The 14,857-nt window shown below is 48.1% G+C and overlaps 1 protein-coding gene across 5 annotated transcripts in view; it reads right to left on the bottom strand.

Annotated features, from left to right (window-relative positions):
• Positions 1–14,857, bottom strand: part of LOC149346874 (retinol dehydrogenase 14-like) — a 57,494-nt gene that overhangs the window by 25,652 nt on the left and 16,985 nt on the right. For all 5 annotated transcript variants that reach the window (XM_089586733.1, XM_089586732.1, XM_089586734.1 and 2 more), the window contains 3 exons: positions 10,110–10,202; positions 8,552–8,731; positions 5,215–5,324 (listed from right to left, as the gene is read on the bottom strand). In XM_089586733.1, the coding sequence (XP_089442859.1) occupies positions 5,215–5,324; positions 8,552–8,731; positions 10,110–10,202 (383 nt within the window). The remainder of the gene's footprint in view (positions 1–5,214; positions 5,325–8,551; positions 8,732–10,109; positions 10,203–14,857) is intronic.

Raw genomic sequence — 14,857 nt, 5'->3', positions numbered from 1 at the left:
TCTTACATACGCGTAGGTCCTAGCCCCACAATCGGTAGAACTCAAGTTGGCCAGGATGCTTCCGTGTTTCACATTGTCGAAAGCCCCTTTCAGATCAAGGGCGAGGATGGCTTTGTCATTGTGTTGCATAGTTGTGGGTCGTATTACATCCCTGTGCAGCTGGAGAAGGACATCCTGTGCAGACATGTGAGGGCGAAACCCGAACATGGTGACTGCAAAGAAGCCCTTACTCTCCAGGTATGGAGAGAGGCGATCCCGTACCATCGTCTCCATAAGCTTGCCCGCACATGAGGTCAGTGATATGGGCCTCAGGTTGTCCGTATTCACGGCCTTACCTGTTTTAGGGATAAACGTCACAAGTGACGTTTTCCACTCGGGAGGGAGTGGACGCCCGTCCCAGATCTGGTTGATGTATTCTAATAAATGAAGGTAGGCTGAGTCCGGTAGGTTCGCCAACAGGTTCACTGTTATGTGGTCCCGTCCCGGAGCCGTACCCCGGCGCATTTTTGCTAAGGCCGCCTTAAGGTCGTGCAACTCAAAAGGGGCATCGAGTGTTTCATTAGGCCTGCCAGAGTACATGTACTGTGGCCCAGGCGGGTCCTCCATACGACAGAGATATCCGTCGCACAGAGTGTCCGCAAGTTGCGCCGTCGTACCTTGATACCCTTGCAGAGCCCGCCGGAGCTGCTTTTGCGTCTCCCCTCTCGTTTGGGAGGGGTCGATTAGACTGCGAAAGAGACGCCACGTCCCCTTCGAGCTCATCTGATGAGCTGCGGCGTCGCAGCGTGCTATCCAATTTGAATCTGAGAGCTCGGCAGCATACGCTGCAGCCTGCTCTGTGAGTTTGGCTATGCGGTCGCGTAATTTGCGATTCGTTTTCTGCTTTTTCCACCGTTTAGTTAAGCTCCGGCGCGCCTCCCACAAATGCAGGAGGTGGGTGTCCACTGCGGGGATCTCTTCGGTGGTTTGTAGTGTTGTGACGTGTTGTTTCTGAATGTTGTATATGTGGTTAGCCCATTCCGCGTAGCCGCCGGAAAATAGTACGGGAGGGATAGTGTGATTCCGGAATTTGTGCCAATCGGTCAGCTTGGCCTGGCCCCATTTTTTGCGCGCTGCCTTTGCCTCGAGTGTAATCCGGAGAAGGAGGTGATCGCTGCCTAGAGAATCTCCCAAGTTCTCCCATGCAGCCGCTCTAGCATTTTTAACGAGAGAAAGGTCTGGACACGTGTCGCGGGTTACCGAATTCCCCACTCGAGTGGGATACGCCGGGTCCGTGAGCAACGTGAGGCTGAGGGTGGAGATGAGCTCCGCCAGCTTACGTCCTCTTGCCTGTTCGAAGTGGTAGCCCCAATGAAGGCTGGGAGCATTGAAGTCTCCAACGATCACTAGAGGCTCTTTGGCTGCCAATTTTATCGCGCGAAGGAAGATTTCATTGAAAGTTACGCGCGGCTTACGCGGAGGGCAGTATATGTTGAGGATATGTATTGACGGGTCGCGGCGTCTGAGAGGCAGTACTCGGACCATTGTATATTCTTGCTCGGTACTCAAGTCTAAGTCGACCTGAACCACGGTGTAAGCCTTATTCACCAGGATGCACGTAGAGGGGCCCCCCTGAAAGGTGCTGTAGCCTGATAATTTAGCGTCTATGCCGGGCTCCTATAGGGCAATGAGCGCCGGCATGTCACCTAGGGACTGCAGGTAAAGCTGGAGGTGTGACCGCTTTTTCCAAGATCTGAAACCCCTGAAGTTCCATTGGATGATCTGGAATTTTTCAAAGTTTTTAGCATTCCTATTACATCTGCTAGCCATCTTGTCGTATTTATTTAAGGGTGATCGGAATAGCTCTGGCCGGGAGCCGGCGCAACCCCAGTGAGGGGCCGCACCGATCCACCAGCTGCCGAGCCTGAACCATGTTCCTCCGCTGCCTGACGGAAGGCTGTCTTACGTTTGAGGTGAGGGGATTCGCGGCTTGTGGCGTTCTTAATTTGGGTGCTGACCCAGGGCTGCACGGCTTTAAGGACCGAGTCAGTGACCTGGGCCATAAGGTCGGGAAGTGCTTGCGTTAAAGCTGCCTTGAACATATCCTGGAAGGACTCGCGGACTGCTGACATGATTTGGTTCGGGAGGGCCGCCACTTGCTCCTCCAGTTGCTCGGTTTGGCGCTGCAGTGCCTCTAGGCCGGCGACGCGACCAGCTGATCCAACTACCGTGTCCCCGCTCTGCCGCGAGACGCTAGTGAGGCAAGATGTTACGGATGATCCGTCATCCTCGTCGTCTGGCTCAGCTTCTTGCATTGGTTCAGATGACCCGGCCTGTTTGGCCTCTAATTCCTGAATTTTGCGCGCTAGAATTTGGTTCTGGCGCCTGAGCTCCTCTACTTGCTGCTGTAGGGCGGTTTCGGTAGGGGAGGGACGGGTAGGGGAGGGACGGGTAGTGGGCCCGGAGACTGCCCTACTCCAACTGCTCACCTGTGGTTGGACGGGTGCCAAGGGCGGGAAGTCCCTGGCGTTGAGGACCGGGGGCGCCGCCTGGGTCGCGGACTTGACAGGTTTCGATGGCCCGGTTTTGGCCTTGGTTTCCTGATCGGCTGACGCTTTCTTGGCCTTGGGCGGAGGAGCCTGCTTGGGCCCCGTCTTTGTCTTCGGTTTGGATCCTGATGGGGAGCTGGGTTTGATGGGTTTCCGGAACCGCCCGGCACAGCCAGGAGCTCCGGTAGGGTGGCCGCCTCCGCAGATGAGGCAGCTCGGAACGCAGTCATGTTCCGCCGGGCCGTCAGGAGTGGCATCGGGAACCTGGACTCCGCAGCGTTTGCAGCGCCCCGGCTGCGGTCGCGGGCACGCATCGGCCCGATGGCCCACTGTGCCACAGCGGTGGCATGCAGGCACTGTTTTCTTGTACAGGCGAACAGGGAGCCATTCGTAGCTGTGCAACACCGTCCGTGGCACCTTAGTCCCCGCGAAGGTGATCACCGCAACCGGGGTTCCCCCCAGCTTGCGCACAGACACCACATTTGGTTCCGCACAGAGTTTTCTTTTAACGGTTTCAGACGTTTCGTCAGGCGAAACACTCACGACGCCGCGACAGAACGCACCGGAGAGTTTGGGGTGTCCCCGGAACGGTAGCTCGCGTTCCCCAACCCGCAGCACAACATCCCGGAGTAGCTTCTCCGCGGCGTCGACTGATTTCAACGCACATACCAGCACGTTTTGGTCCCAAACAGGCCACACCGCAAGTCCTGCATTTGCGTCGTCCCCGAGGATGCTGCGGATTGCAGCGCCGGCTTGTCCGGGACTAAAAGTTGCTCTGAGGTCGACCGTGTTTCGCGGTTTCAGCACCACGACGATGTCGTCTTTTTCGATACGCGGCGTGTTCTGCGGCCGCCACCGGAGTTGCCTGGAGCGCTTCGAGGTTGCGTTCGAGGTTGCGTTCGTAGAGCTAGCCGGCGCCTGTTGCTGGGTGGCACCAGCACCAGCGTCCCTCGATGCCGCCGCCGCGTTCTTCTTTCCGCGCCAGACGCGGACCATATCTTCAAGGTAATCGTCCTCGGTTGGTAGAGGATCCTCGCCTTGAGTAGTACCCTCGGATTGGTTTGTATCCATTGTTACGATCCGCAGGGACTGTGGGTCGTACCCGGTGACTTGATTTGGAGCCGCCGAGGCCGAGGGATCGCCGACCGGGGCCATCGCAGGCCCCGGCGCCGTTAGGCTTAGCATCACCGCGGCGTGACGAAGACTTCAAATGCCCGAAAAGTGGTCAAAAATTGGCCCCACCTTTACAAACGTGGTGTAGACGGGTGCCGCTGAGGTTCCTGGAGACGATGGTACCAGGCTTACAGGGGAAAAACTTGATGTATCGCAATTGATTGCGAGCTATCACGGAGCCGACGCGGCATGCGACCGCTCCCGTCACCGACGCGACGCTCTCCCGGAGGAGAGGTGAGGTGAAAGCATGAGAAACGGTAAGGGGAAATAAAGCAGCCTGTCTGTAATTGTCGCCATGTGGCGCTGGATAAGGGCGACAATGTACTGTAAGGTGGTTTAACGTCCCAAAGCGACTCAGGCTATGGGGGACGCCTTAGTGAAGAGCTCCGGAAATTTCGACCACCTGGGGTTCTTTAACGCGCACTGACATCGCAAGGTACCCGGGCCTCTATAAGTTCGCCTCCATCGAAATTTGACCGCCGTGGCCGGGATCGCACCTGCGTCTTTCGGGTCAGCAGCCGAGCGCCATAACCACTGAGCCACTGCGACGGCCCCTCCTGATTTCGACTACCAAAAAAATGCGCAGTACTAAAGATATGGCCCATCAAAGCATTTTGCTTTGAAGTACAATGGCAATCAATGCCAACCGCTTCAACTGCTGTGGGCTGCACGAGCGCTTTAATATCTCACTGCTCTTTACATTTTTCTCTTGGGGACAATGGCAGTGCCGTCTTTTTTCAGGATTGGTCATCTCTATATGAATGGATAGTTAATTAACCGTCTTAAATTAATCGACTTAAATTAAACAGTGCGCAGAGTGCAACTGCCGGTCGCTGATTCTGGAAGACAACGCGTGGGGTCGTCAGCTTCGCTGGATGGTTTGCATATTGCCTACGGCCGGTGGTAACAGCACAGGCTCATAGAAGAATAAATAGTGAAGCAGAACGAGAAAACCTCGTTATGGTAACCTGTGCCCGCAAATAGAGGCAACCGAGCGCCAGGGATAGCAGCGAAAATGCTCGGCGGACGTCGAAGATCCCAACGGCCGTGACTATCGCCAGCGCTGAATTTAAATGTGGCAAGGAACTCTCGCGATAAGGCGACTATAACACAACTTCCCGAAGCACCTCAGGCTATGAGGGACGCCGTAGTGAAGGGCTCCGGAATAACTTCGACCACCTGGGGATCTTTAACGTGCACTGACATTGCACAGCACACGGGCCTCTGGAAATTCACCTCCAGCTGCCGCGGCCGGGATCGAACCCGCGTCTTCCGGGTCAGCAGCCGAGCGCGGTAACCACTGAGCCACCGCGGCTACAGTCATGCTCGTAATTTTTCGCTCACAACGCTGACACAGACGCCTACAACGCCGAAACCAGGGTTTCTATATAACGGGTACTTTCACACTACAGCGTAAATATTACAAAGGTTACCGGCAATATGCGAGAACCCAATCACGCAGCAAGGTGCCTTAAAAATGTCCAGCACTCTTCAATTTGACATTGCCACTCACCTTGCCGAATATACGTACGGCGGTGGAAATCATTTTTGTGAAGAGGTCCTTATGACCGGCAGTTAAACGGGAGTTCACGACGCCGGGATGACAGCAGTTCACCGTAACTCCTGCGCCAATACGAGACAGGTAAGAATGAAAACATAAAAGGGTTAGTTGATTAGTAGCGCCACAATGGCTGTAGCTTGTAAGAACAGAAAGAAGCACGTAATTTATGCTCAGTATGATGTGCAGCACGACAGCTTTTCTGGCCTCATAGTACTTAAAGGGACAATGAGAACAACTTTAAGTTCGATAGATAGAGTTGAACTAACGATAGAGTTTAATTACAACAACTTACAAGTACCTAAGAGTTCACTTTCAGTCTGAGCTAACTTGGCATTACCGTATTAACAGAATCTTAGCATCAGCAAATCGCGCACTCGGCCTTCTTAGGCGTAATCTCAAACACTTAAAAAAACTTGCTTACATCACGCTAATCCGCCCGAAAGTCGAGTATGCTTCTGCCATATGGGACCCTCAACAAGCTTACATCATTAACAACCTTGAATCCCTGCAAAACCGTGCTGTTCGTTTCATCTTTTCAGATTATTCACGCTTCACCAGTCACAGCATTAAAACAACGTGCCGAGTTGGAACCGCTATCATGTCGACGCCATTTCGCTCGCCTAACCTTACTTCACAAACTGTATCACCATCCCACCCTCCACGACTTCTTTTTGCCACACCCTGCAGTCTTTCCTCGCCGCGACCACGATAACAAAATAAAACGCATCACATGCCGTTCATCGCTCTACGCGAAATCATTCATTCCTCGCACTATAATTGATTGGAATAACTTGCCATCACACATAGCTACTGAGGTTAACCTACAATCATTTCCGCAATCGTTAAAGCAAACCATGTACTAACAGATTTGGTATTTTTGTTGTATTATGTGCATTTACTGAGTATTTTATTCTGCGTTGTTTGTTGTGTTATTTGTTTGCATTACTAGTTTTAATTCATTATTACGTGTATTTTGTTCAAATCCCTGTGCCATATTTTTATGCTTGTATTGCCCCCCCCCCCCCCCCCCCTATGTAATACCCTCGCGCGAGGGCCCTTAGGGGTATTGTAAATAAATAAATGAATAAATAAAATAAAGTTAAAGTTGGCTTGAAGAAATCAACACTAATATTAGTGCAAAGCGAAAACTCGCATGTCGTAGCCCGAGGAAAGAAGAGAAAAGAAGGAAAAGTGCATAGTCTAACTCTTCCTTGGCCCTAATAGAGCTTTTTACGCAAAACCGTTCAACGCTCTGAGGAAAACCTTCGAACTGCCGCGAGGTCCAATCGTTTTCCGCGATGCGTGCGTGCCGTTTTGGTCGCACTCACGCGTAACATACTCTTCTCCAGGTGCAGGTTTTTCCTTTGTAAGACCTACCACCGGCTGTCGCTCGTGCTCCGGGGTTGAAGATACAGCGGCGAATGTTTTGCAAAGTATTCAACTAACGATCTTTGATGTCAAGAGAAGACGACATCGGTGCGTCTTTTCTTGTTCGTCCGTTTTGTTTTGAAAAATCCGGTTAATGCTTTGTCTGATTGTTTTTGGTGACGCTTTGGCCTTATCTTTAACAGTGAAATTTTAATTGATGCGGCGCTCGCAGATTGTGATGGCTCCTAGGTGCATGGCGAACTGTGGCGGAGGATCCGAATAAGCACAGTAACGTGCTTAGGAGTAGTCGGGGAAACCGTCTCATAATGAACGTTCGTATCGCGACCGTGAGGACCCTACTGAAGACACCTTTCTGTGTTGTAGTCAACATAGCCGCATAAGCAAACGCAAGAACACATATCCGCCGTATGGCTGCGCTTGGGTGGATGCACACGATAAATACTTAATTTAGCCGCACTTCCTAGAAACACATTTCCCTGCTAATTTTTTTTCCGAAATACCATTCACGACTAGCGGCTGCAACAAAAGGGATGACTGCTAAAACTGCTTGTTTTCCATAGTGGGGCATCTTTGTGAAGCCTAGAAGGAGCCGGCAGATAGACAGGAAGTCCTAACAAACTACTGGACTGTCAACTGATGTCGTTTATATTTGGTGAATGCGCAGTGAATCGCATACGCCGTTCTGCGTTAATATAAGCCAAGTTATTATGGATGACTAAAATTAGTCACAGTTTTCCCTGGGACCGAACTTCTTCCAGTTTATTTTGCCTTTTTTAATATCTCAACTCGCTGCTCTGACAATGGGCCAGATGAAAATGCAGAACGTATAGGGCCCATGTGTTCTTCTCTTCTGATGGACGGTGATCAGAACAGAATCTGGACTGTCCCGACCAGATAAGTACTTTCCTGCGTTTTAGGTGCAGGACAACAGGCAAAGAGCAGTACCAAAACATTAATATCTTAAAGGCTGTGTTTTTTGGGTGGAATGAGGGGGAGGGGGGGAGGGGTACATGGGAAGAGGGACTGGAAGGGGGCTCGAGGTGTGCACAGTTTACAGGAAAGGTGTTCGGTTAACGTGACTTTTCATTCTCGCTATTGCGTAAAAGTTTTCAAGGAAGCTCTCTTTGCAGCTTCTACTGCGTTGACATCCGAATTCACAATTTGTCAGCCGACTTGTTACAGGTATGCAGTCGCGGTTAGTGGTATGTGAGCACTCGAAGTTGGAGGCAGGGGATCACACATGAGGTTTCAACATATTACTACATGGCTGCTAGGACCTTCCAACTTAATTTTTTTAGCCTAATGACAACCAGGATTCTTTCTAAATTCCTCTTCATTGCATGCCGTTATGCAAAGAAACAGGCTTTGTCCCCTAACTATTTTCTTCTTTGTTTTTTGCTTATTTTTGTAACTAAATACTCGCTTTCTGTGCAGTTTTGCTCGGGAGCCATAGTCCACATTGAGGAACGTCTTGATTCCTCATTCAGAATACGTGTATGCACTAAATTAGTTCGTATTCACCGTATCCTTAACGGCACCAGTTGCAAGAGCAACCTCTTGCGCATTTGTGTCTGCCTCTCCTTGGTCTACTTCAAGGACTCGTTCAACCACGTGACAGACGCAAAATAGTGCGCAAAGATGTTAACACTTCATTGCTGTTTGAAAACTTCAACGTGAACTTCATCCACTATACTATCGTACAAGCAGCCTAAAAAAATGAAGACGAATAAGTTCGTAGTTCGTTAATTCTCGCTGTTAGAGTTTTTAGCCGAATTGCAAGTAGAAAAGGGGAAAAAGAACGACTCGGAAAAACTGACAATGACCAAATGCAAGCCACACTCGACTACTGCAGGTGATTTTGCACAAAAGAATGCGCTCTGCGTGAGCATGGTAGGCTTACCGCTTCCAGCGAGTCTCTCAGCCAGTTCCATTGTGAAAAGCATGTTGAACAACTTTGTAGTCGCGTATATGCGATTGCGGTTATATTGTTTGAAACTGATGTCACCATTGAATGCCCCGTACCAGTGGGCATCAGAGCCAACGTTGACAATGCGGCTTGGCGCACTCCTCTTGAGTAGTCCTGCGAAGTTGCGGAAGCGATAAAGAATTCATAATTAGTAGCAAAACCGTGATCTGAGCTAGTTGGTACATCTTCATCTTCACAACTTCACCAGCGCCGCGACGAGGAACAAAGACAGAGAAGGAAGGACAAGGACAAGCGCTACTAACAACTGAAAGTTTATTTAAAAAAACATACAGGTTATATGCTGTAAAATGACAACACGAAGCGCCTGCGCGTCCCGCGAAAAAAGCAAACAAAAGAAAGTTAACAACCCAGATACGTAATTTCACACTCATGGTTGGATACAGATGTGCTAACGCACGTGTCGCTGTTCTTGTAAATGTGATAGGCTGCACTCAACTCCTTGGTCAACTGATCTTGATGTCTAAACTTAATCTTAGCCCTGTTAAGAAGAGGAAAGCATGGTTTTCTATTAGACACCTTGGACACACCGGGTTTGTTCTGATGACAATCTCTGTAATGAAGGGCCATATTTGGTGAAGAGGCAACATTCGAAGATGTTTTATGCTGGCGTAAGCGCGTGTTTATGCAGCTCCCGGTTTGCCCGATGTCTTGCCGCATTTAAAAGGTATGTCATAGACCACTCCCTCTGCACATGGCACATAAGGCGATTCATGTTCCACTTGGCATGCATTTTTTCTTTTGCCTCTTTATTGCTTCTGTTCCCGGGCTCTTTTGTCAACAATAGCACAAACCTTGCCTAGCTTATCAGGGACCGAAAAGAGCACTTTAACCCCATATCTAGTGCCAACCTGCTTAAGCGTGGGATAACTGGTGGATGTAGGGTATTACCGCATATTTCGTTCTATCATTACCGGCATTTACCTGTGGAACATGTCTACCAAACGACTTGACAAGCGCTTGTCCCTATCCTTCCTTCTCTGTCTTTGTTATTCGTCGCAGCGCTGGTGAAGCTGTGAATTCATAATTAAGAAGCGTTGTTGAAAATACTAATGAAACTGATTCTTGACACGTTTCCGTACGACGTGAGGCCTTCGCTATCGCCGGTCTTATCGCGCTATTATACACGTGAGTACGGGTACTCGTTTATCTTTTAGTGCATGCAGTCCCCCATATGTATTAATTAATGGTGAAAGAGTTTCTCCTGCCCGCTTTTTCCACGTTGTGCCAATTATTACACATTCCCAGTGCTGCCTTCCTGTAAATTTAAGTGCTTCCATTTGTGATATTTTCTCAACTACTCGTCTCGTTTTGTTTACTCCACTGTACGTAACTCGAGGGCTGGCTTAGTGTTTCGTATCATGACACGTAATGCAGTGACATTTCTTCGTGTCATTTTCTGCTTGGCTCGTATAAATCCTGTGTTAAAATTATGCTTGTTTGTTTAAAATTTTGTGCATGGCTGAAAACTCACCGAGAAGAAGGTTCGTCAGTAGAAAGTGACCCAAGTGGTTTGATTGAAATGTCACCTCAAATCCATCTTCAGTCTCCGTTCTTTTGGGAGGAGCTGTAAAAAAATGGGTGTTAGTGCAGCGGTACATGTCAAACATTTCTGTAGAGAATTGGGCAGTGCATAAAACTGTAAACTAAGCAATGTTTTTTACAAGAATAATAGGCTGTGGTATCACTGCTGGAATATCATGACAATATTGCAGTTGGTTAGAATTACATTTAATCTCAGCTGTGTCTAGTAGACCAATTGACGCTAATGCAACGTGCCCCAGCTCCCAGCTGATATTTGCGACTTGCTTTCCTCTGCTCAAGGCAGCTCAGAAAATAGATAGTCTCAGAGTGGCCCACTGCTGATGTCATCTTTGAAAGCCCACTGCGAAACCTTATAGCTGTGAGGTTCGGTTTCTTAATTCGACGCCGGCTGTGACGGGGATGTGAAAAAACGGTCGCCCACTGATTTTTTTTGTTTATTATCAGATAGCGCCAGATGAAGTGCTAGCGAAGTACTCAGAATATAAGCCTCCCCTATACTGAGTTTTTATTATTGAGGGAAAGCATTTGATTCAGCCTAAACACCAATAACTATGTAGACATTGAGGAACCAGGATGTGGACGAGGCGTATGTAAACGCGCTGTAAAATCTATGAGGGCTGCAAAGTGACCACAATCCTCTACAGGGAAAGTGATAAAATCTAAGGAAATGTGCCAGCTGGGGGACATGATCTCTACACTGTTATTTACCACGCAATAGGAGGTTTTATTCGGAAAATTGGATTATGAAGAGTAGGAATTAATGTTAATTAGGGATATGCTAAAATGTGCAATTTCCTAATTGTTGTGTAGGGGCCAGTTTTTACCAGGAGTGTTGTTCCTTTGTTATTTTACGCCGCCTATCTGACGTACACTGTTACTGCGCACGTGTGCTATTATATCGGTAGCCAATGACATGCCAGGGTTGCACTCAGGAGAAGCCTCTGAATCATATCTGCCAGTTACGTTCGTGTTGCTGTCCGAACAAATACTTGACTTCACGGCGTCTCTGGTCAACACATGATACTGGCCTCCTTAATACCTCCAGGGATACAATACAGGCGCTCACTTTGAACCTAGAGATGCTAATTAGAACGGTTGATTTAGACATTAGTACGCACACAACTAAGCTATTATACAACTTTATGGGAATGGAAGACAAGTTCACGATAGGCAGAGCGGCATTGGACATGGGGAAAGAATACTTCTACTTATGAGAGGAAATAACTGCAGATCCAGACTACGAGAGTGAAAGAACTAAAGAATGAGAATGGGGTGTAGCGTCTTCGGCAGGTACTCTTAGGTCATGAATATAAGGTTGCCAGTTACCCTAAAGAGCAAAGTGTATAGCAGTTCTTTCTTGCATTGTTTGCTTACTGAGCGAGGCTAACGACAAGGATTGAAATTAAATTGAAGACAGAGCAGCAAGTTGGGGAAAAGAATATATGTGTAAAGTTAATTGATGTGAAGAGAAATCAGTAGTTTAAAAAAACGCGCGAGCTAATAATATGTGCAGTTCAAATGCATAAAAAGGAATGGGCATGAAAAGGTATGCAGTGCGAAGGGAAGATAACGGATGCCCGTTAACGATAACGGAATGAATTTCAAGACCACGCAAGCGTAGCAGGAGTCGCCACAGGGCCAGGTGGGCGTTTGAGATTACCAAGTTTGCGGGGAAAGCGTGGCAAGAGTTGGCACAGCACAGCATTAATTAGATTCATTTGGAAGAAGTGTTTGTCCTGCAGGGGACGTATTTAGTCTGATTATGACGAAAGGACATCAGGATGCCGATAATACTAGTAGCAGTAGTAGTAGTAGATCTTTATTCGACCATAATTTAGAGGCCGAGCATATCGACCGCCTGGGCGACCAGAAGTCGCTGTTCTTCCTCCCCTTCAGCGCCAAGGCAGTCGAGCCAGGTGGTGATGGATAGAGATGGTGGGGGGTAGGAACCCGACTGCTGAGCAGCCGGGCAATAGAAGAGGCAATAGGCCAGGTCCGCATAGATACAGGGGCAGTTGGGACAGGAAGGGTCCGATCGATAGCGATAGAGAAAGAGGCGGGACGGGGTGATGAGAGCATTCTTTTGGATGTGCCGAAGAAGGCGAGCCTCCGGCACCGTGAGTGATGGATGAGGTGGAGGGTAAAGGCGTTTGTCGAGGCGGATCTCGAGGAAGACCTCTTTTATGGTACAACGGCTTGCTTGAGTGCCCATTTGTGCTACGGCACAATCGATAGGTCAGTCGGTCAGTCAGCCAATCTCTCAGTGAGTTTGTTAGTCAACTAGTCTGTTATTATGTCACTCTGCCATGTAACTCTTCTTCAGTCCGATATCGATCATGTTCTTGACTGGGCTAACACCTGGTGCATGCAACTAAACCCTAAGAGATGCAAGCACATGCGTGTTTCTCGTTGTAATACTTCACTGCCCACGTATCATCTTAATAACAGCAGCATCGAATCTGTGTCTTGTTACAAATATCTAGGCGTATTTATTTCTTCTAATCTTTCTTGGAACACGCATGTAGATTATATAACTAACAACGCTAATCGCATGCTGGGCTATTTACGCCGAAACTTTTATCTTGCTCATAGTTCTGTAAAATTACTTCTTTATAAATCGTTAGTTCGTACTAAACTGGAATATGCTGCATCTGTTTGGGACCCCAGTCAAGAGACGCTCATCTATCAGCTGGAATCCGTCCAGAACCGGGCGGCTCGTTTCATTCTTTCAAATTATCATCGCAACTCCAGCGTCACGACTATGAAAACAAGCTTGTCACTAACCCTGCTGTCACAGCGTAGGAAAATATGCCGTCTTTGCCTGTTCCATAAAATTTATTACGATAATCCCATTCTTAAGAATAAAATGATGCTACCACCCTTTTACATTTCACATCTCATGGACCATCGTCATAAGGTTGGTATTCCTTCATGCGAAACCAACCATTATCACAATTCATTCATCCCAAGTACATCAGTAAGCTGGAATCACCTTCCCGGATCTATCGTCGAAATTTCTGATAATTCTATGTTTAAATCTGCTTTAACCAACCTGTTGCTGTCATAAACTCGAGAATCCTTAACACTGTCATCTTTTTTTTTCTTTTTACGGTTGTTCCACTTGTTTTATATGCGCGCATGTTACTGCCTTTTTAATGTTAGTTCTCTTGTCGTTTGTTTTTATTGTATGCTGTTGATTTTTGTTGTTGTTTTCATTCTGCGATATGCGCTGCTAATTTTTTACTTGTTTTGACGTAACCTGTTTGTTCGTTTTTTTTTCTGTGGGCTTCATTTATGTCTAATTATTAAGTGTATTTACAGCTGTATTTTTTGTTTCACTTTGTTGTGTAATCCACTCCCCTCTGTAATGCCCTCTGGCCCTGAGGGTAATGAAATAAATAAATAAATAAATAAATAAATAAATAAATAAATAAATAAATAAATAATTCGAATATACTGTTCATCAATTAAGAAGTCATTTAAACGATTAAATGGTTGATTACTTATATACTTGTTCAAACAATCTGCCATCTGATTACCGAATTAATTACTCAGTTATTATGTCAGTGGGAGATCAACCTTTTACTCAGTGCTGTCAATGAGCCTTCAAGTTAAGTGCCACAGTGCGGAAATAAACAACAAACCTAAAGTAAAAACAACATATATTTAGCTGCAAGAGTAGGGAAGATTTCAAATAGGCGACGACTTGCAACGCTGCGTATGCAGAGAGTATGGAAAGCTGGCTGCCTCGGGATAATGTGCGAAGCGGAACTGTAAGTATGGGACGTCGAAGCTCGAAGGGCTAGTTTAAGGTGCTCCACGCACGAGCATTGGGTATGGTTTTAGGACGTTGTTGCATTTTCTCTGAAGAGCTGATGAATTTCGCCACATCTGCTGGGGTAGAACGAGATGTTTGTAGCTGCACCAGTGCCCTTAATGGAATCCAGCAGCGTCACCAGGAAAGCCCACTGCAGCCATGCAGCGCCCCATGAGGGCTCCCCTGTCTCGCTCTATCCCCGGAACTTCTGGCGTGCGCAGGTAAACAGCTGGCGAGGATGTCAACACTGGACCCGTAGCTGTTTGGCTTCCCAGCAATCCAAGGTTCAACGCCTTCCCTTATCCCCTTACTGCTGCACACTACCTTAGGAGCACTTTGTCAAAGTTCATGTAACGATATCGAGACTATGGCCTCCATTGAACGAAAACGCCTACCTGCCGACGTGCATGAGCCGCTTTATAAGGAGTCAGAAGCGCTTCCCCTTCTAGACGTCAAGAACGAAACTGCACAAGGTGTCCGTTTTGGGCTGGGTGTCCCCTTTTAGTGTGCTCTCTACTATCACTACCGTCCTACCACCATCCTATCGCCGACGGCATGCTGGAACGTTTTTATTGCCAACTAAGAGCGCCCTTGAAGGCGCTACCCAACAATGTCAGCTGTACAGACTGCCTGCCACTAAAGACGCGGGTTCGATCCCGGCCGCGGTCAAATTTCGATGGAGGCGAAATTCTCGGGACCCGTGTGCAGTGCGATGTCAGTGCACGTTAAAACCCCGCAGGTGGTCGAAATTTGCGGCGCCCTTGACTACGGCGTCCCTCATAGCCTGTGTGGCTTTGGTACGTTAAACCCTCTAAATCACATAAAAAAACAATCACACATCTCGCTTAACCTTAGAGCTG

The sequence above is a fragment of the Amblyomma mixtum genome, chromosome 4 (assembly GCF_055824585.1).
Source record: "Amblyomma mixtum isolate Tamu chromosome 4, ASM5582458v1, whole genome shotgun sequence".
Classification (NCBI taxonomy): domain Eukaryota; kingdom Metazoa; phylum Arthropoda; class Arachnida; order Ixodida; family Ixodidae; genus Amblyomma; species Amblyomma mixtum.
The sequence above is the reverse complement of the archived record's forward strand: the minus strand, read 5'-3'. Positions and strand labels throughout refer to the sequence as shown.